Source organism: Theropithecus gelada, chromosome 9, assembly GCF_003255815.1.
Source record: "Theropithecus gelada isolate Dixy chromosome 9, Tgel_1.0, whole genome shotgun sequence".
NCBI lineage: Eukaryota > Metazoa > Chordata > Mammalia > Primates > Cercopithecidae > Theropithecus > Theropithecus gelada.
In genome coordinates this window covers 15,310,181-15,330,529 of record NC_037677.1, presented here as the reverse complement: position 1 = coordinate 15,330,529, position 20,349 = coordinate 15,310,181, and the positions used below count along the sequence as shown (strand labels likewise).

Below are 20,349 nucleotides of genomic sequence, written 5' to 3'. Positions count from 1 at the left end.
ACCCACCTCAGCCTTCCGAGTAGCTGAGACTACAGGCACACATCACCACACATGGCTAATTTTTTTTATTTTTTGTAGAGACTGAATCTTACTATGTTGCTCATAATCTGGTCTCAAGCTCCTGGCCTCAAGAAATCCTCCCATCTTGGCCTCCCAAAGTGCTGAGATTATAGGTGTGAGGCACTGTGCCCAGCCTAAAATTGTTTTACAATACAAAGATCTGATTAATTCCAGGAGCTTGAGACTGTAGTGAGCAACAGTTGGACGACTGCAATCCAGTCTGGGCAACAAAGAGAGATCCTGTCTCAAAAAAAAAAGGAAAATTCCTTTCCAGGTATTACTTAGATTATCTTCTTTATCCTAAGAAAACATGCAGAAAGAGGTGAGAAGGAGATAGATGAGGGGAGTTTAACATTTAAAAAAAATTACAAAAATGTTGTCCACTCTTGGACTCTGAGGAACTGAAGGATGGAGCCTAAAGGAAAGCTGCACTAACCACAGCCTCCACTTGCTTTCCTGCACAGTATTTCATAAGGGCCAGCATGGTCCCGGAATTCCCCTAGAACCACCAGCATTCCACTATCAGCAGTGGGCAGGAATGGAGAATATGGGACCACCATTTTTGACCTATACTCCTTAAAACAAGAAGGGTGAGTGTGTGAAAGAATAAATAAATAAATATTTCAGGTCCAATTAAATTTTGAAGTTCTTGACTCACTTTCTTACACTACACTAAACATGAGGAGCAACATTTGACTAAAGCTGCTCTGAAAAACAAATTTATATCTGAAACAATTTAAAAACATTTTAGAAAGTGCTTAACTTTGAAGGCAAGAAATACCCAACATTTCATTTTCTTTCAAAAATGCTCAACTCTAAATATGTACGCTCCAAAACTAAAATTATAAGTAACAATAGCATTTTGCATCAAGAGTACTATGCACAATACAAAAAAAAGGGAACAGATGCTAGAGAGAGGGAGAGAGATAGTAAAATACTTATAGCGGTTGCCTAATTCCAAAATACCTACAGTCTTATACATTATTTAGATGTGCATCATAAATATTTTATATTTATCTAAATATTTTTCAACTGAATTTAAAAACGAATATATATATACACATATATATTTAAATAAGTTACTACAATTTGAAAATGAAGAGATTTACATCACATATAACTAGCCTGACAATGTAAGATAATTACCACTTCCTTCCACTTTTCAGCCCACAATCCAAACTCCAATGGACTGGATGGATGAGCAGAAGAATGGGTAATTTCTGTGAAAGTCCATAGGTACAGTCTACCTTAGCTTTCCCTTTAATTGTGAAAGTGCCTCCTCAGGTACACTATCTCCACAGATACTTTTTTTCTTAATGTAGAAAGTGTTTACTTTCATTTATCATAATCTTATCCTACATATTGTTTCTCATACAGTAATGACTTTTGTGAAGAATTACATTGCCACATGGGAAGCACAGAGAGTAAAGAAATGGATGGCACAAACTTCTAAAGACCTGAGTTCCTCTCTACAATTTCATTAGCAGAAAAAGCATGTTCTATAAACAGGATATTAATATTCAAGGAAACTATTTCTGTCCTCCATTTATGGCTAAAAACTACAATTTTAGAAAATGTGATTCAGGGAATTTGAGTAATGTCTATTGAAACCTTACTCTCCCCTCCCCCCACAAAAAAACATAAAGTGCAAATAAAACAGCCATTGCAACAAGATGCCCCAATAAAAAGTAAAAACAAAAGTGCAAGTATCCAGCCACAAGAACTCAGCACATTTATATCATAACTTTATCATTTAACAGCTGGTTGAATTATTAGGAGAGTTATTTAAACTCTCTAGGGCTCTACTTGCTCACCAATAAAATGGCTACAGCAACAGTGCCTATACTTCTGGCATAGGTATAATTAAATTATATATAACATGTAACATACCAAGCATGGCATAATGCCTAGGAATAGCAAGTATTCAAAAACAACTTGGTTATCATTACTGAAAATATTAAAACCACAAGAACAGATATGGCTTATAGGTAAAATAAATGGAAACCATTTCTACTACCAAATTTCGAGAAATGTTGACTGGAACACATTTCTCCAAAGGCAGCCCAGATGATAACAGTAGCAGGAATATATGCAAAATTAAAAGAAAGGATGCTCAAAGCCAGAGCCCTCAGAATGCAAACAGGTGCTCCAGTCGCAGCAATCCATCTGATACTCTACTTGTTAATAACAGGACTTGAAGGGACTAGATCTAACTTCACAACTGAAAATAGGTAGGTTTATAAGCTAAATTATAAAAAATTAAAAATAGGAACTAGCTTAAAAAGATGAAGCCAGGCACGGTGGCTGATGCCTGTAATCCCAGCACTTTGGGAGACCAAGGCGGATAGATCACCTGAGGTCAGGAGGTCAAGATCAGCCTGGCCAACACAGTGAAACCCTGTCTCTACTAAAAATACAAAAACTTAGCCAGGCGTGGTAGTAAGCGCCTGTAATCCCAGCTACTGGGGAGGCTGAGGCAAGAGTATCGCTTGAACCCGGGAGGCAGACGTTGCAGTGAGCTGAGATCACGCCATTGCATTCCAGCCAGGGCAACAGAGTGAGACTCCATCTCAAGAAAAAAAATAAATAAAAAGATGAAATGAGATCAAATGAGATTAAAATATTTTTCAATGTATATAGACTACACAAAATTTTGTTCCATATAATTTAACCAATGATACTTCCTGGTCCTCTCCCCTAAGTCAAGACAATCGGGTATAACATATTCATTTCTCTCTGTGATATATGCAACTTTGAGGGCACACAAGAAGGCTTCTGACTTTATTTGGGATTTATACTCCCACAGTAGTTTGTGAACTCTAAAAATATTGCATCCTGTAGTAGTTTGTGAACTCTAAAAATATCACATCCAGGCTCCAAAATTTTATCAGTAACACCTTAGGATTTTATCACTTTGAACACAAAATATTTAAAGCATATGAAGGCAGACTGTATTCCTAATGTAGCATAGAAATAGATGAGACGAGGTTATCAATAACTCAGTGAGCCCTGCCTATTGTAGAAATAATTATAACCATAACTGAAAGTCCAAAAATGTGCTGTATTCAAATTAAGATATTTTAATATGCAAAATAGAAGGGTAAAATTTATAGATATAGAGACTGCTAATAGGAAATACAAACGTTGCAGCAGAATAGTTTAAAGTCTACTCTCAGCTGGATCTCCCTTGAAACTAATGCCGCAGAAAATTAAAGAGAGCTACAGGTCTGTCACGGAGGACTTGTGATGCTAAAGAACTATCTCATCTCATCCTTTAAGCTTTTGGATGGTTACCATAATGCTGGAAGCTATGCTTGGCTCACAAATAACCAAACGATAAACAACTTCTTCTCAGCAGCCAACTGGTCAAGTGTATTTTGTGTTTTAAAATAATCTTCTTCAAATCCAACAGAGCATAAAGGCAAAAAAATAAACAAACTTTTTAAAACGTAGTTTAGAAATAAAATAGTGCTTTCAAATTTACTAATATGACAGTTGGCCTTGTAAATTAGAAAGAATAAATGAGAAGCAGAAATCAAGAAGTCAAACTGGGGCAGGCGCAGTGGCTCAGGCCTGTAATCCAAACACATTGGGAGGCCAAGATGGGAGGATCACTTGAGCCCAGGAGTTCAAGACCAGCCTAGGCAACATAGTGAGACCCCATCTCTTAAAAAAAAAAAAAATAGCTGGGTGGGGTGGTCCACGCTTGTAGTCCAAGCTACTCCATGGGCTGAGATGGGAGGATCACTTGAACCCACAAGGCTGAAACTGCAGTAAGCCATGCACTGAACTCCAGACTGGGCAATAGAGCAGAGCCAGACAGTAGCAAAAGAAAAGAAAAGAAGAGGAGAGGAGAGCAGAGGAGAGGAGGAGGAGAGGAGAAAAAGGAAAAAGGAAGAGGAAGAGGAAGGGAAAGGGGGGAGGGGAAGCAGGAGGGGAGAGGGGAGGGAAGGGGAGGGAAGGGGAGGGGAGGGTAAAGGGAAGGGAAAGTGGAAGGAAAAGGGGAAAGGGAGGGAAGGGGAAGGGGAGGAAAGGGAAGGGGAATGGGAAGGGGGAGGGGAAGGGGGAGGGGAAGGGGGAGGGGAAGGGGGAGGGAGGAAAAGGGAAAGGGAAGGGAAAGTAAAGGGGAAGGGGAGGGGAAGGGGAAGGGAAGGGGAAAAAAGGGGAAGGGGAAGGGAAGGGGAAGGGGGAACAAGGGGAAGGGGAAGGGAAGAAAAGGGGAAAGGATGGGTAAGAGGAAGCGGAAGAGGAAGGGGAAGGGAATGGAACGAGAACGGAGAGGGGAAAGGGAAAGGAATAGGAATGAGAAAGGAATGGGAAAGGAATGGGAAAGGGAAGGGGAAGGGAAGGAGAAGGGGAAAAGGAAGGGAAGGAAAAGAAGAAACAAAGGAGTTTTGAAAGGAATGAAGGAACACACAGAAAGAAACAGTAGACAGAAACATTGTTTTTATTAAGGGTTCAATCTAGAAAAATATTTCCAGTTCTATTTTTGCATTGATAGTCAACATTCAATATTCAATGAGTTGTAGGACTTTTAAAAGACTCTAATTTAATTTTCATTTGAAAATGATACATTTGTGCAATCTAAGTATGAGAGGAAGTGAAATGTCACAAACCCAAATACAGCAAATGTACTAGATTCTATTCTGCTATTATAGAAAAATTAGCTTAAAGAGAAGATATCTCAAAAGAAAAAAAAAAATACAGTCAGACACCCCATAATAATGTTCTTGTAAACAATGGACCACATATACAATGGTGATCACATAAGATTAAAGTCCTGTATTTTTACTGTACTCCTTCTATGTTTAGATATATTGGATATACAAATATCTAAATATGAATGCATTGTGTCCCCGCTGCCTATTCAGTATAGTTGCATGCTGTATAAGTTTGCAGCCTAGAAGAACAGGATATACCATGTAACCTAGGTGTATTGTAGGCTACACCATCGAGGTTTGTGTAAGTACACTCTATGATGTTCACACAAGGATGAAATCGCCTAACAATGCAATTCTCAGGATGTATCTCTGTCATTAAGCGAGGCATGACTATACTTCTATTTCTTCTCCCTTAAAATGTAACCACACTTTCTGTTTTCAGCTAGACCCGAGGTTCTGGGGCAAAAAAAAAAAAAAAAAAGACTGAGCCCTGAAAACCACAGAAGAGCTTTAAGGAAACACACAAATTTTCTGGAGTGGGTAAAGGAATCTGTTGGTGTGAGTAATGCCTGTGTTTCATCTCTTGGAAGTCTACAGGTAATTATGATGCGCATTCATGTAGAACCCTTAAGCTATCTAGTGAGAGAGTAAGTTCTGGAACTCAGGAATAGTACCGCTGCTTGTTTCCTTCACTACCACCCCCAACCTCACTCCTATCCTATCTAGGACTTCTCAGAGCATTTTATACATCCTAACTACTTCATACTTTATTAGTCTGGAATTTATGTGAAACAATTACCAATAGCTTTAAAAATGTTCAACTCCTTACAAGTCTACTTGAGGAATCTAGTCAAAGAAAATAATCAGAGATGCCAACATAAATTGATATACAAGGACATTCTCTGAAGGGTACTTCTAAAGGTTACTTATAAAAGCAAACAAAATTGACAAAAAAATAAATGTCATATGACAGAAAAAAACCATCAAATAGAGTTAAACATTAACTATAAAAAATCAGCACATAATATAACATTATGCAAACTAGCCATATTTATGAGGCATAGGAAAATTCTCGATACAGCAGAAATTGGGAAAAATTGCAGGAAATTAAACTATACCTGGATGTTCCCCCTGGTAGTAAGAATAGCCAACATCTGTATAGAGCCATGCTCCACAGAAGTCCTAAAGTTAATACATCAAAATGTCATTACTAGTCATCTTCAAAATTTCAAATTACAATCATCCCTCAGTATCCTTGGGGGACTGGTTCCAGGACCCCTCGCAGATACCAAAATCCACAGATGCTGAAGACCCTTACATGAAATGGTGGAGTACTGCACATAACCTATGCACATGCTCCCATATTGTTTAAATGATGTCTAGATGATTTACATGATCTAATACAAAGAAAATGCTTTGTGTAAATAGGTGTTACACTGTGTTATTTAGGAAATGAGGACAAAGGAAAGTTTCTACATGTTCAGACACCACGATTCTTTTTTTGTTGTTGTTCCAAATATTTTCAATCTAATCTTGGTTGAATCCAGGATGCAGAACCCATGGACACAGAAGCCTGATGGCATTTCCCTGCTTCTATATACCCTTCATTACTGTATATATGCAAAGAGCAAGCTGTATTACTATCAGGGGAAAAAAGGAGGTTGGGGAACCTTGAAATATACTTCAAAAATGTTTATAAAAGTAATTTCCTAAACTTAGACAAAACATCTCATCTTTCTAATAGAAAGAAAAGCAAGACAACAAAGACATAACTAAGAAAGCATCTCTTACAAGAGGTTGTGTGTATCAGGGGTATTGGAAAGATACCAAACATGCCAAGCAACTAAACCAAATAGAAATAATAAACCCAGCAGGTAAGAAACAGTTCAAGGTCTCCCTTTAAAAAATCAAATGAAAAGGAAGCTAATGATGCCAATGCAATAGGTTCCCTTTATTACCTTCTTCCCCTTTCCCTAATCAGGTAAGAATCTCTTTTGGACACTTGTCCACAACTGGTTTTATACTAAGTCTACCTATGTTAATTGTTTAGAAGGAAATATAATTTACAAAAACAATGCCACTCATTATTTACAGGGATGGAACAATGGCTTGTAGCAACTGCACAGTGAAATAGTCCATAGTCCTTATCCCCAGCACTGCATGGTGGGCTGATTCTTCTAAGAGCTCATTACATCTTTCTTGATGAGATGAATCACACGCTCTCCACAGACTAGCTGGCCTCTATATTCACAGCAACACTGACTTAATAAGGAAGACCAAAGAGGTGGCAAAGATGATTAAAGTATTCACACCGATTGAAATACTCTCCTGCAGGATAAAATATTAACCACGTTTACTCTCAAATGAAAATACAGCCTCTAGCAAGAAACTTTCCACACCAAGTGTGAGCAAAATGTTCCCTAAAACAGTTGGAAAAGGTAGTCAGCCACAAAACACTGGACACAAAGGTGAGTATGTCAAATAACTTTGAAAAAAGCCACAGCTCCCTTACCCTCTCCATCTCACTTCCGAATAAAAGCGTGAAAATTTTTCAGAAATCCAGAAGCCCATGGGACCCTTGGACTCTTCAGGCTCTCAGGCAATAGAGTATCATCATCATCTGTACACCCTGCCCACTAAGCCTAATAGTGGAATGAGATTATGACCACTATTTCAACAAGGAAAACTCCACCTCTCATTTGTGGTTTTGAACCAAAGGAGAGAGTTTGACCTGATGGTGCTCTAACGTATCAGAATACAACTTTCCTGCTTAGAAACAAGAGATTTTAATTGATTGATAACATTATTCTAAAATAATTTACTCTATTCATTTAACTTGGAGGAATATAAACCACTTAACTATGAAGATGAGTTATTTTGTTAACTGTTTTTAACCACTAGAGATCACTAAATCAGAGGGCTATGAATGCACAACTAATTTATTTCCACAATTTTACACAGAAAACCTGAACCACGACCTACTCATAAGAATTTATAACATCTTGAAGCATGACAGCATAGGTAAGCTCTCATGGGCTTCACAGAAATAAAGAAATTGAATGCTTTGTACCTAAGCAGCAAGTATGCTTTCCTTCCATCTGAATACTGAAAAGATGAGAAGGCTTTTTATAACTGAAAATAAAATACCATTTAATCATATTTATATATGAGCTCTCAGACTAAAATACAAACAGCATAAAACGCAGACAGCAAGATTAGTATTTGAAGAGTAAAGCCAAAGAAAATTCAAAAGACTAATTCATTACACATTACTATTCAAGTATATTGTATGCAAATATCACTTCATCTAGAAATATATATGTAGATCAAGGCTTTTCCTAAGGGAAAATATGGGCATCTGGCTACATTAAATAATGCTCCATGTAAGCAAAAAGATGGATGAATATTTAACAATTTTTAAGATAAATATTATAATGTGAAAAAAAGAGAAAGAGCATGAATGTCCAAAATTGACAGAAGACAGAATACAACCTACAATGAAATGTTTTACACTCATTAAAATAGTTACAATAAAATTCACACCAGGGAAAATTCCTATTGTATGAAAAATAATGTTGAAATAATCAGGATACGAATACATGAACACAGCATGACCCCAACGTGTGTGTGTGTGTGAATACTGGTTGTTGCTGGGTTCTGGAGTTATGAATAATTTTATTTTGTTCTATTCTACGAGTTTGCCAAATTTTCCACAATGATAGAAGCATGTTATTTAAAACAATGTCAGGCTGGATATGGTGGCTCATGTCTGTAATTCCAGACTTTGGGAGGCTGAGATGGAAGGATCACCCAAGTCCAAAAGTTTGAGACCAGCCTGAGCAACATAGCAAGACCCCATCTCTACAAAAAATTAAACAATCAGCCAGGTGTGATGGCTAGTGCCTGTAGACCCAGCTACTCGGGAGGCTGAGGCAGGAGAATGCTTGAACCTGGGAGATAGAAGTTGCAGTGAGCTGAGACTGTGCCACTGCTCTCCAGCCTGGGTGACAAAGCAAGACCCTGTCTCTAAATAAATAAATAAATAAATAAATAAATAAATAAATAAAATAAAAATTTAAAAATGAAACTGCGTCAACAAGGTGGATGTTGTTAATTGGCAATGAGGGTCTCAGTGCTCTCCTAACGTGTTTCTGTGCTGCAGAGGTTTTAAGGCTAATGCTCTATTTCCCAGGTTCTTCTGCAGATAAGGGTCTAGATACAAACTGGACTCCACCCACTCAGATTCAGTAGCATGAGATTTTAATAGTGGTGTGAAACAGATTTTTCCTGGGCTGTTATGACTGGCAGCACTTCTAGGGTGGGTCTCCAGCTTGACAAATGACAGAAGCAAGGTGAGTACACCTGGAGGCAGGGCAGTGTGTAGTGTGTAGAAGGCAGGCTCCAATGGGAGTAGTTCAGGTCCCTGGACTGCAGCACCTCTTTCACCACGAAAGCTGAGAGGGTAGCTCCGCAGGCAAGCCACATGTTTGTTACTGCGTAGCTTTAAAGGTTCTCCAGGACCATCCTAGAATCTGCTCTGCAAACCCTTCCAGTGATTTTGTGAGAAAAAAAATTCTAAGTGATGAATCCCTTTTGTTCAAAAATGTTTTATGATACAAACACGTTCTGTCTGCTGCAACTGAAATGGACTCACACATCCAAGATGTTGAATAACTTGAAAAGAAACTTCAGTATGCTTCAAGCAGTTGAAAACCTAGTTAAAAAATTTCTTTTAACTGCCAACTTGACTTGTTTGCACATCTGTGAATATCCAGGTAAATTAAATTAGGTCTATTCTAAAAGAAAATTAACTGACACGAGACCCACTGATAAACTGGATTCTGGTTCTTTGGATAGTCTACTGCAAGATAAAGTCCTCAAAAATTTCAAGCTAATCTTAATGAAAAGATCTTCCAATGTGGCTCCTCAACACAGCTATAAAAACAAAGTATTTCAGGAGACTAAGCCTAAAAGTTAAGCTCATAATTCAAAAAAATCAGAAACTAAATATACTTTTTTTCCAAGTAGACTCTTCTCAGTTTAAACCTGTGTTTTCCATGCACTTTTTTTTCCACTTGAACTACTACAGAAAGGAGTGTGCTGAAATGCAAAACAAAGTTGAAATATTTAAAACAGGTATTTTTATATCTATGCAAAGAATAAATCAAGCAAATATCAAGCTACATCCTTTTTAATCTTATGTGATTAGTATTACTTCAACATTCCTCAATATATACTGTGCTAAATTACTGGCTGCACTGAAAAAATGTTTACTAATTCATTCAACAGAAGTTTACTAAGCATCTACAGATTCAAAAGTGAAAATGACAGATTCAGCAAAATGCACATTAAATAAGAGGTGAGAAGTGTGATGAAAAGGAACAATAAGGGTTCTGACAAAGAGCATCAACATGCTTTTTGTTGTTGAGATGGAGTCTCACTCTGTTGCCCAGCCTAGAGTGCAGTGACGCAACCTCGGCTCACTGCAACCTCCGCCTCCTGGGTTCAAGCAATTATTGTGCCTCAGCATCCTGAGTAGTTGGGATTACAGGTGCATGCCAGCACACCTGGTTAATTTTTGTATTTTTAGTAGAGATGGGGTTTTGCCATGTTAACCAGGCCAGGGTGGCCTTGAACTCCTGGCCAGGAGTTCCACCCACCCTGGCCTCCCAAAGCGCTGAGATTATAGGTGGGAGCCACCATGCCCGGCCAACAAATTTTTTAAAACAGACAAAACAGGTTAAAATAAAGTTTTTTCATTCAGATTAAATAAATTAGGTCAAGGACTAAAATAAATTAGGTCAAGGAATAAAATATTATGAAGACTAGACAACAAACTTCCATTTACAAGGAGACTTAGGATAAAATGATCAACTGGGTAGTCAAACTAAATTACCATGAAGTCCACTTTCATCCTTAAAAGTTCATAATGTTCTAAGTTCCTTAATGTACCTCATGAACCAATATAAATATTTGCTTATACATGTGTCAAATATCCCTGTAAGAACATAGAAAAAGCAAATAAAGAGGCTGCCTGTGAGGAGAAATGGGAGAGGAGACCAGGAGAGACAGCAAGAAAGGGACTTTATATGGTACACATATTGTGTCAAATTGTTTTCCTTTTTAATGATATGAAATGGAATCTATTCAAAAAATGGATATATTAGTAAGTGCATACGATACATGGCACTGATTTTCATCAGAAATTTCAAGTGTGATATAAAATAGGAGACTATCTGAACTTTGATATGAAAGTTGGTACCATGCTCACAAAAGGCCATCGTGAAGATGCCCTGGAAACCAATAGTTTACCCAAGACACAACACTCATCATGGACACCAAGAAGTCAGGAGGGGCAAGGGATGGCAGCAAACAAGCAGAGGTGGTTACCTTCCTGTCGCAGGTTTTAGGACTCCCAGCAGTGTTCTGCTTTAGGAAGCCAGCTGTTGTTGACCAGCGTGTGGGATTTTTCCTTGAAGGCTCTTCAGAGGAAAAATTATGATCACTGACAGAAGAGGAGATGCCAATTAGAGCTGGGTCACTACTGCGTCGAACATGAAGAGGCATATCTGTAAACACAAAAGCACTACGCTGAAAAATAAGATACTAATGTTGGTAAACTACATGTTAGGAGAACACAGGGAAATCCTAAAGATTAAGGAACAGAATTTCACTTTCGTAAAAGGGGACAATGGGTCAGTATTCTAAATACAAATTCCTTTAGGTCCTTTAAAATACTACATGGTGAAAGAGACGCGGTCAAGTGTCAGCTCTGAGCAAAACTGCCCAAGTTTGTATTTGGACTTCACTCCTTGTTATCTACGTGGCCCTGGCCAGGGTGCCTAACTGTTCTCTGCCTCTAGTTCCTTCCAACTCAAATGAAAATAAAACAGTACATCTTTGATCAGGGTAATGTGAGGACTAAATAATATAAAGGGGTAAAACAGTGTTTGACATATAGTGTGTACTCAGTAGAGAGTAATACAATAACCAATACTGTGATCATTGCCCCATATTTCTAAATAATCATCACATATATCATTTAAAAAATAATGATTCTAAGCAAGCAAACAAATTTCACCTACCTTTTAATCATATCTACTGGAATAAAAATACAGAATCTACATAGTTGACAAATAACTTACTGTATATTTCAAAGTAGCTAGAAGAGAGGATCTGAAATGTTTCCAACACAAAAAATGATAAATCATTGAGGTGTGAATATCCTAATTACCTTGATTTGACCATTACACCTGGTATGCATGTACCAAAACATCACATATTCTCCATAAATATGTAAAATTATGTATCAATTTTTAAAAATCTATAGAATCTAGACATTTGGCTGCTCTACTGAAAAATTTTGTTGAATAAAATGTTTCTTTTGTTCAATAAAGTATTATCAGAAAATATGTTATTTCTACTTAAGAAAGAAAATACTCGGCCGGGCGCAGTGGCTCAAGCCTGTAATCCCAGCACTTTGGGAGGCCAAGACGGGCGGATCACGAGGTCAGGAGATCAAGACCATCCTGGCTAACACGGTGAAACCCCGTCTCTACTAAAAAAAATACAAAAAACTAGCCGGGCGAGGTGGCGGGCGCCTGTAGTCCCAGCTACTCGGGAGGCTGAGGCAGGAGAATGGCGTAAACCCGGGAGGTGGAGCTTGCAGTGAGCTGAGATCCGGCCACTGCACTCCAGCCCGAGCGACAGAGCGAGACTCCGTCTCAAAAAAAAGAAAATACTCAAAGTAATACGTTAATCCGCAGATAGTTTCTGTCATATACTCACATATACGATTACACGAAAGGTAGTGTTTTAGCAAATGTATTTGCATAGAAGAGCTTGCTTGCAATTGCTGTAACAACATCAATACTAAACTCAGGTGAACACTTGATCATTATCAGTAACACTGACAACAGCCTGGCAAACATGATCACCGTCACAGCAAAAAAGAAACAGAATTAAAAATGCAAAGTGAAGAAGAAAAGAGTCTGCAACAGCTGGAATCAGAACTAAAAGTTCCACTCAGCAACTGAGTGAAATCACTCAAAAACATAAGACAAAATTTAAATTATGTTTAGAGTACTCTGTTTTTAAAAACTAGGATGTATTTGTTTTAAAGCCTCTAATAATACAGCTTTATTGATAGATAGATAGATTGATTGATTGATTGATTGAGACAGAGTCTGGCTCTGTCACCCAGGCTGGAATGCAGTGGCACGATCTCGGCTCACAGCAACCTCCGCCTCCTGGGTTCAAGCAACTCTCCTGCCTCAGCCTCCTGAGTAGCTACAGGCTACTACAAGTGTGCACCACCATGACAAGCTAGTTTTCGTGTTTTTAGTAGAGACAGGGTTTCACCATGTTAGCCAGGCTGGTCTTGAACTCCTGACCTCAGGTTACCCACCCTCCTCAGCCCCAAAAAGTACTAGGATTACAGGTGTGAGCCACCACGTCTGGTCTAATGACATAGCTTTAACCATGAAGCAGTAAACTCATCATTTATTCTAGGAGGGATATTTCTGAAACATTGGTGCACTGGTCAATGGTAAAGATATGGAAACCTTGAGGATACCAAACTAAAGACAGGCTATTTATATACAGTGAAGGCTATATTTAAACCACTGTCAATCCAAATAGTCTCCAATGAAAGCAAATTAGAACTTATCAGAGCAAACAGAAGCATATGAAACATAAAAATATCAAATTTAACACTGACTTCTACATCAGGAGGATTCGATAATAATAACACAGTCTGAGCAACATTACCAGAGCAAAAATTTAGTCAACTCCGAATTTAATACTGTTGGTGGCCATCTTAATTTGCTGAGAGAAACATAAACATGAGGATTTTAATAATTTCTAGATTTTAGTGTGTATAAACACTCATGACAGCCTTTACTGTTATTAATATACACCCCCAAAAATAAACACCAATAAGAACTATATAGTCACTCTCAGAACAAGGTCGCAAAAATACACATCTAAAAATCGATGTGCATTAATATTACAATGCCCTTACTATAAGAAAAGTTCTCTACCAAGAGGAAGCAAAATTTCCAGAATCATCACATTAAAAACTATAAGCAAAACAGCAACAAAATGGGGAGGGATGGGCAGGAAAAGACCAAATACTTTTAGACAATGTTGTTACTTAGACACAGGTTCTGTTGCTTTCCAATTACAGGGTTAATTATTCAGTTGTTAAGTACCTCTGTACACCTCAACTTCTCTCCCTCTTCCTGTCACCCATCTGTGTGTAAGTCTACGAGAAGCACTATTAACTCAGAAGAGAAGGCCTTTAAAAAATAGCACAGACATAGGACCAAAAGCAGTACCCAATATCTACAGTAAAATAACCAAATAAAAGTATATTCCAACCCCCTAGTAAATTCAGGGACGATATACTGAACTTGCTTGGTCACAATAAAACCGCTCACCCTATTGCGTTTGAAATTTTCCTCAGGAGAATACATTGCATACATGATTTCAATTAAATAATTAAGACCATCTTCTTCAGACTAGACACAAACACTGTGTTAATGTGTTAGTCTGCAACAGACAGACAAAAAATAATTAGTATTTATCTCTATATACCTGTAGCTTTTGAAATAAAATGTGGACTAGGGGAAAGAGGGGATTTGAGAAGAGGCAGATAACAGAGGGAGCTCCAGACCCTGTGGGATGTCTCTTATAGTGGGTGATGGAGCTCATGGATAGGGTGGTGTTCACATAAACTGCATTGTGAAGGATGCTACAGGGAATGCTCTGTCATGCAGCCCTTCTTGTGAGTTCTTCCAACATTAAACTTTTTGTTTGCATTTCAGTGATGTTGATAAAATAAATTAAATTAAATTAAATATAGTCTGGATCTCCTATTTGCACTACCTTGTCACCGAGTGCTCCCATGCAATTTCAGGCACCATGTTTACATTTGTGTCCACTGTCAAATTCAGGAAGGTGTCCTAGATTTGATTACCACACTGATGAGAAAGAACAAACCCAATAAAAGAAGTCAACAAGGCCAGGTGCAATGGCTCACACCTATAATCCCAGCAGTTTGGGAGGCCAAGGTGGGAGAATTGCTTGAGGTCAGGAGTTCAAGACCAACTTGGGCAACACAGTGAGATCCTGTCTCTACAAAAAATAAAATTAAAAAATCAGGCAACTGTAATAGAACTTTGCTGTAGTCCTAGGGCAGGAAGCAGGACTTGACTGCAGAGGCAGGGCTTGGACACCAGACCAAACTGTGGACTAGCTAAAACAGGGCTGGGACAGAAAAAGTTTTCAATCAAACACACTCACCAGCTCTCATGTCAGTTTACTATTGCCATGGCAACACCTAGGTGTTACCTACCGTTTGCATGGTAACAACCTAATGTCCCAGTTACTACTCCTTTCCTAAAAATGTCCGTATAAACTTCCCTTTAATCTGCATGTAATTAAAAGTGAGTATAAATATGATTGGAAAACCGTCCTGGGCTGCCACTCTCTGCCCATAGAGTACCCCAGCTCTGCAGAAGCAATCACAGAGCTGCGGCACTGTTGCTTCAATAAAGCTGTTTTTTTCTAGCCCCAGCTTGCCCTTGAATTCTTTCCTGGGCAAAGACAAGGACCTTTATGGGCTAAGGCCCACTGTAGGGCTCACATGTCCTGCATCAGTCTCAGCTACTCAGGAGTCTTAGGTGGGAAGACCACTTGAGCCCAGGAGTTCAAGGCTGCAGTGAGCCGTGATTGTACTACTGCACTCCAACCTGGGCAACAGAGCAAGGCCCTGTCAGTCAGTCAGTCACTCAACAGCATGTTCTCATAAAAGGATGGCCAAACGACATCATAATGATGTTGAAATCAAGGTTTTCTTATGGTTGGAAGCGCTGTAAGACCTGAGTCATCATAGTACATAAAGGCACCATAACCAAGGTCCAAATAAAAAGACCCCATGCCACCCTGGGGCAGGTCTAGGTTCATACAGCATACAATGTAGACTCAGCAAGGCATCTTTATCTCTCACAGTGATGTGTATCTATCTGATGGATATCTGTTACACATCTGGATGTGTACTGGTTTATGATTTCTTCTTGGTTTTATGATTGCATGAAAATTACAAGGCATTTTTATGGAGTTTTCACACACACATACACACGCATGCACATACAGTGTAGTAACATCGTACTAGAACCCACCACTTAAATGGAGGGATCTGAAATTTTTTTATTTAAATAAGGCACTACATTAGACACATGGAAAAACATGTAATGCACATCACAGATGAGTAAGCCGAGGCTTAGAGAGATGACATGAAAAGTTAGTTTTCCAGCCAAGACTTCAGGCTCCTGAGCCAGTGCTCAATCACCAATCACAAATTATGAAATCAGATCTATTAAGTTCCATTTCTAGCTACCTGAGGATATCAATGTTAGTTTCAGTTTTTTAAAAGAGAAGAATTTTGGGCCGGGCACGGTGGCTCACGCCTGTAATCCCAGCACTTTGGGAGGCCAAGGTGGGCGGATCACGAGGTCAGGAGATGGAGACCATCCTGGCGAACACAGTGAAACCCTGTCTCTACTAAAAATACAAAAAAAAAAAAAAAAAAAAAAAACTAGCCGGGCGTGGTGGCGGGCACCTGTAGTCCCAGCTGCTCGGGAGGCTGAGGCAGGAGAATGGCGTGAGCCCGGGAGGCGGAGGTTGCAACGAGCCGAGATTGTGCCACTGCACTCCAGCCTCGATGACAGAACGAGACTCCATCTCAAAAAAAAAGAGAAGAATTTTGTTGTTTTCCTAGTAGAATTATGCACTGAGAAATCATATCCTGATTTTAATTCACAGCATGATTTCATTTTGGGAAGAGGAAGAAACGTTACATTAGCCATAAACATATATTGTAACAACAGGCACCCAAATTTCAGAAATGTTAAGATAGGAAAAGGAAAAAATCTATCGTTAAATGGAGGAAGTACTACATATAAAACAGGAAAGCATGCCTGCAAGGAAACAGGACTAGATTCAGTGGTTCCCAAACTCTGATTTCAGGGCCCTTTCACACTCTAAAAATTGATGGCCTCAAAGAGTTTTTGTTTATGTGAGGGTAGAGCTAGTGGTATTTACCATTTTAGGACTGAATGAGAACAACTTTAAAATATGTATTAATTTACTTTAATAATAATAAAACCCATCACATGTTAACACAACTCAATTTTATGAAAATTGTATTTTATAAAACAAAGCACATTTAGTGGAAAGAGCAGCAATGTTTTACATTTTGCTTAATAGAAGACATCTGGATTCTCATATCTGCTTCTGCATTCTCAGCTGCCATATGAAAAAGTATATAAAGGAAAAAAAGAACTTCACAAATATGCAGCTGGAAGAGGGAATAATATCTTAATAGCTTTTCCAGAAAATTTTAGATTTTCTTCTCTGATACCACACCATAACTCGACCAGTGGTGGTTTCTCAAAGGTCAGTTGCAATATGAATGTGAAGTTTTCTTTCTTTGTTACATTAAAATCTATTTGTCTCACATTTTGAATGAAACTTCTACCCACGAAAAATTCCATAACATTAGTCATTTGGAAAATATTAGTTACTGAGTTAAGCCAATCTTCCAAATGTTGATACATTTCTTTATTACAGAAAATCACATGTTAATATCTCTGCCAATTTAATCAGAAATATCTTTATGTATTGGGAAGCAGTCATGCTCACAGTGGGACATAAGTTTTCCAAAATCTAATTTTCACTAGAAAGTTTGAATTTTATCTTTAGCAACAAATACTGCCCATTTTTTGCCTTGTAGTGACAGGCTCGCGTCACTCATTCTTAAGAAACTCTCTGCCAGACACTCAAGTCTGAATAACCACAGTTTTTCTGTCCGTATTTCAAAGGAAAATGCTGTTCCATGAAAAAACCTCCCATGTAAATCAAGTGTTCGCATAAAAGTATTTCTCAAGACAACCACTGAGAAGCTGAGCACAGTGGCTCACAAATGTAACACTAGCTACTCAGGGAGGCTGAAGCAGACGGATCACTTGAGCCCAGGAGTTGGAGGCCAACCTGGGCAACACAGTGAGACCATACCTCAACAAAAATAAAATAAAATTTAAATTTAAAAAGGAACCACTGAGCTTCCATATGTTGGAGAAGTGTTTTATGCCTACATCATCACATGAAATGTTAAATTGTATATTAAAGGATCAGATTTTAAGTAATTAATTTTGTTTCTTAATCAAAAACAGTGGGTGAATATGGCTTTTAAAAAAAACTGTGAGTGTGTGGGGTAAAGAATACACTTGGGGCCGGGCGCGGTGGCTCACGCCTGTAATCCCAGCACTTTGGGAGGCCGAGGCGGGCGGATCACAAGGTCAGGAGATCGAGACCACGGTGAAACCTCGTCTCTATTAAAAATACAAAAAATTAGCCGGGCGCGGTTGTGGGCGCCTGTAGTCCCAGCTACTCGGGAGGCTGAGGCAGGAGAATGGCGGGAACCCGGGAGGCGGAGCTTGCAGTGAGCTGAGATCCGGCCACTGCACTCCAGCCTGGGCGACGGAGTCTCGCTCTGTCGCCCAGTATAAAAAAAAAAAAAAAAAAAAAAAGAATACACTTGGTGCCACCGTCTTGATTTGTGTCAAGTGATCTACATTTTTGCCCCTCAGGGCCTGGGCACCACTGATGTAGATGTCAACCCAGTGAACAACACAAAATCGGTTTTCATAACACTCTGAAAACAGTATCGCACCCAAGGCCTTCCTGAAATGATCTTAATGATCCCTTAGGGCCCAGAGACCACACACTAAGAACCACTGGCCTAGACCTGTGATCATGGCACATCAGTCACCTCTCTGGGCCTCCATCCCTAATGTATAAATTCAGAGGTGGCATTACTGGGTTTAGAAGTTTCCTTTAATACCAGAAAGGTAACAGTCCACATATGTTCATACACCCCCAACCAGGGATCATCCACCAAACCTCATCCTTGCAGAATAACAATTTATGAAAAAAATGTATTATAAAAAACATAAAAGCACTGCAAAGCAGTCTCAGCAGCCATTCTCAGGGTAGCTCCCAACAGGTCAAAGTATGACAAGCAACACAGAGTTCTAGAGAATGGTGCAGTAGTAGCCACAAATGGCATGAGGTCCTTTCACGAGTTTCACCTTATTTTCAGGAAAGAAAGACATTCGTATAAACATCTGGTCTTATCAACAAAATGAATCACGAAACACAACTTCCTCATTCATCTAAAAGTTCACCCTAAAAGGATTCCCAACTCTAACTGTCCTGACTAAATACAATATTGCATAAAGAAGGTAATTTTGCATTGGCCTCAGATGCATAAAACATAATCTTCTCACCTATGATTTGCTACGTTTCTGGGACCATGGCCTATTTCAGCATTATTAATAATCTGATGTAATTGTGTTCATTTCAGTAATTAGAAATAATAGGAGCTTTTCATTTAATGTAATTTGGTCACTATTATAGCATTCCTTATCTCAAATTTTAGCAAAACTGATACATTTTAAAATATGATAAAACTTTCTAATTCCATAATCTTCTGATTTATTTAATATACAGATTTTCAAAGTATATCCCCTGAAATATTAAAAAGAAAATTCAAAGACAAGGATCTTCAATAATTAAGCTGCTGCATGAAGCACAGAGCGAATGGTGCGATGTCACTGGGTCCAGAATGATGGTGGAGACTGTTTGATGTGTACACTGCTTTGAAGAGGGGATAAAACAGCAATAAACCCTCATCACAAGATCTGAAATTCTCCATGGCACTAATGCACTGTAAATATTGATGTCTCTCTCTAGGTAAGGTGCCTTTTAAATAAGTGGAAGGAATGGTGATCTAATTATGAATTAGAGCAAATTCCAAAGGGCAGACATATACACTTTTAACTGTTAAATATCCCACCCTTTCTTCTCATCAACTTGCCCAAATGCTCTCTTCCTTCATTCTTCAAGTTGTTTTTCAATTATTTAACCACTTAAGGCAACAAATAAACCTCTGCCAAGAAGACAGGCATAAATCATCAAGGTATTTAATCGAATCTAAATATAATATGCAGTTACATGTGTGCTTTTAGAACTTATGATGCAAACAGCAAAATTACTCTTCATGTAAAATGAAAATTATCTCTCTCCCATCTTCAGGGCAATTATACATTTCCTAAAGAGACATCTGACCATGGGAAGAAGCAAGTTATTATTACATGCTGTGGGGATACAAACCTGTTATCACGATTGCAAAACCCACCTTCAGATATGTGTTACTCCTTTTCATAAAGGTATTTATCCATATTTCACTTATTTCCTAGAATCTTTGGAAGAAATTTATGCAAGGCAAGGCAAGAAATAAGCTTTGAAAAACAACAAACGACTGAGAGAGAAGGATATAAAAATGAGTTTTATCACCTCGTTATTAAATATTTTTTCTATATAAGCAATAAATACAGGATACTATGGTTGGAAGATGTTTAGTGATAAACTGAAATATTACATTTTACAGATAAGTGCAATGAGCACCACATACATAGTTTAAGGGCCAGGTCAAAGGTCGCTATGCTCCAAAGAGACACAGCTGCATCTGGAGTACTTGGTAATCGACTCCCTGTCCTGTGTA

The 20,349-nt window shown here is 38.5% G+C and overlaps 1 protein-coding gene across 11 annotated transcripts in view; it reads right to left on the bottom strand.

Moving 5' to 3' along the window:
• The window catches only part of PARD3 (par-3 family cell polarity regulator), a 720,507-nt gene that overhangs the window by 349,982 nt on the left and 350,176 nt on the right, over nt 1-20,349 (bottom strand). For all 11 annotated transcript variants that reach the window (XM_025396019.1, XM_025396023.1, XM_025396022.1 and 8 more), the window contains exon 4: nt 11,112-11,290. In XM_025396019.1, the coding sequence (XP_025251804.1) occupies nt 11,112-11,290 (179 nt within the window). The remainder of the gene's footprint in view (nt 1-11,111; nt 11,291-20,349) is intronic.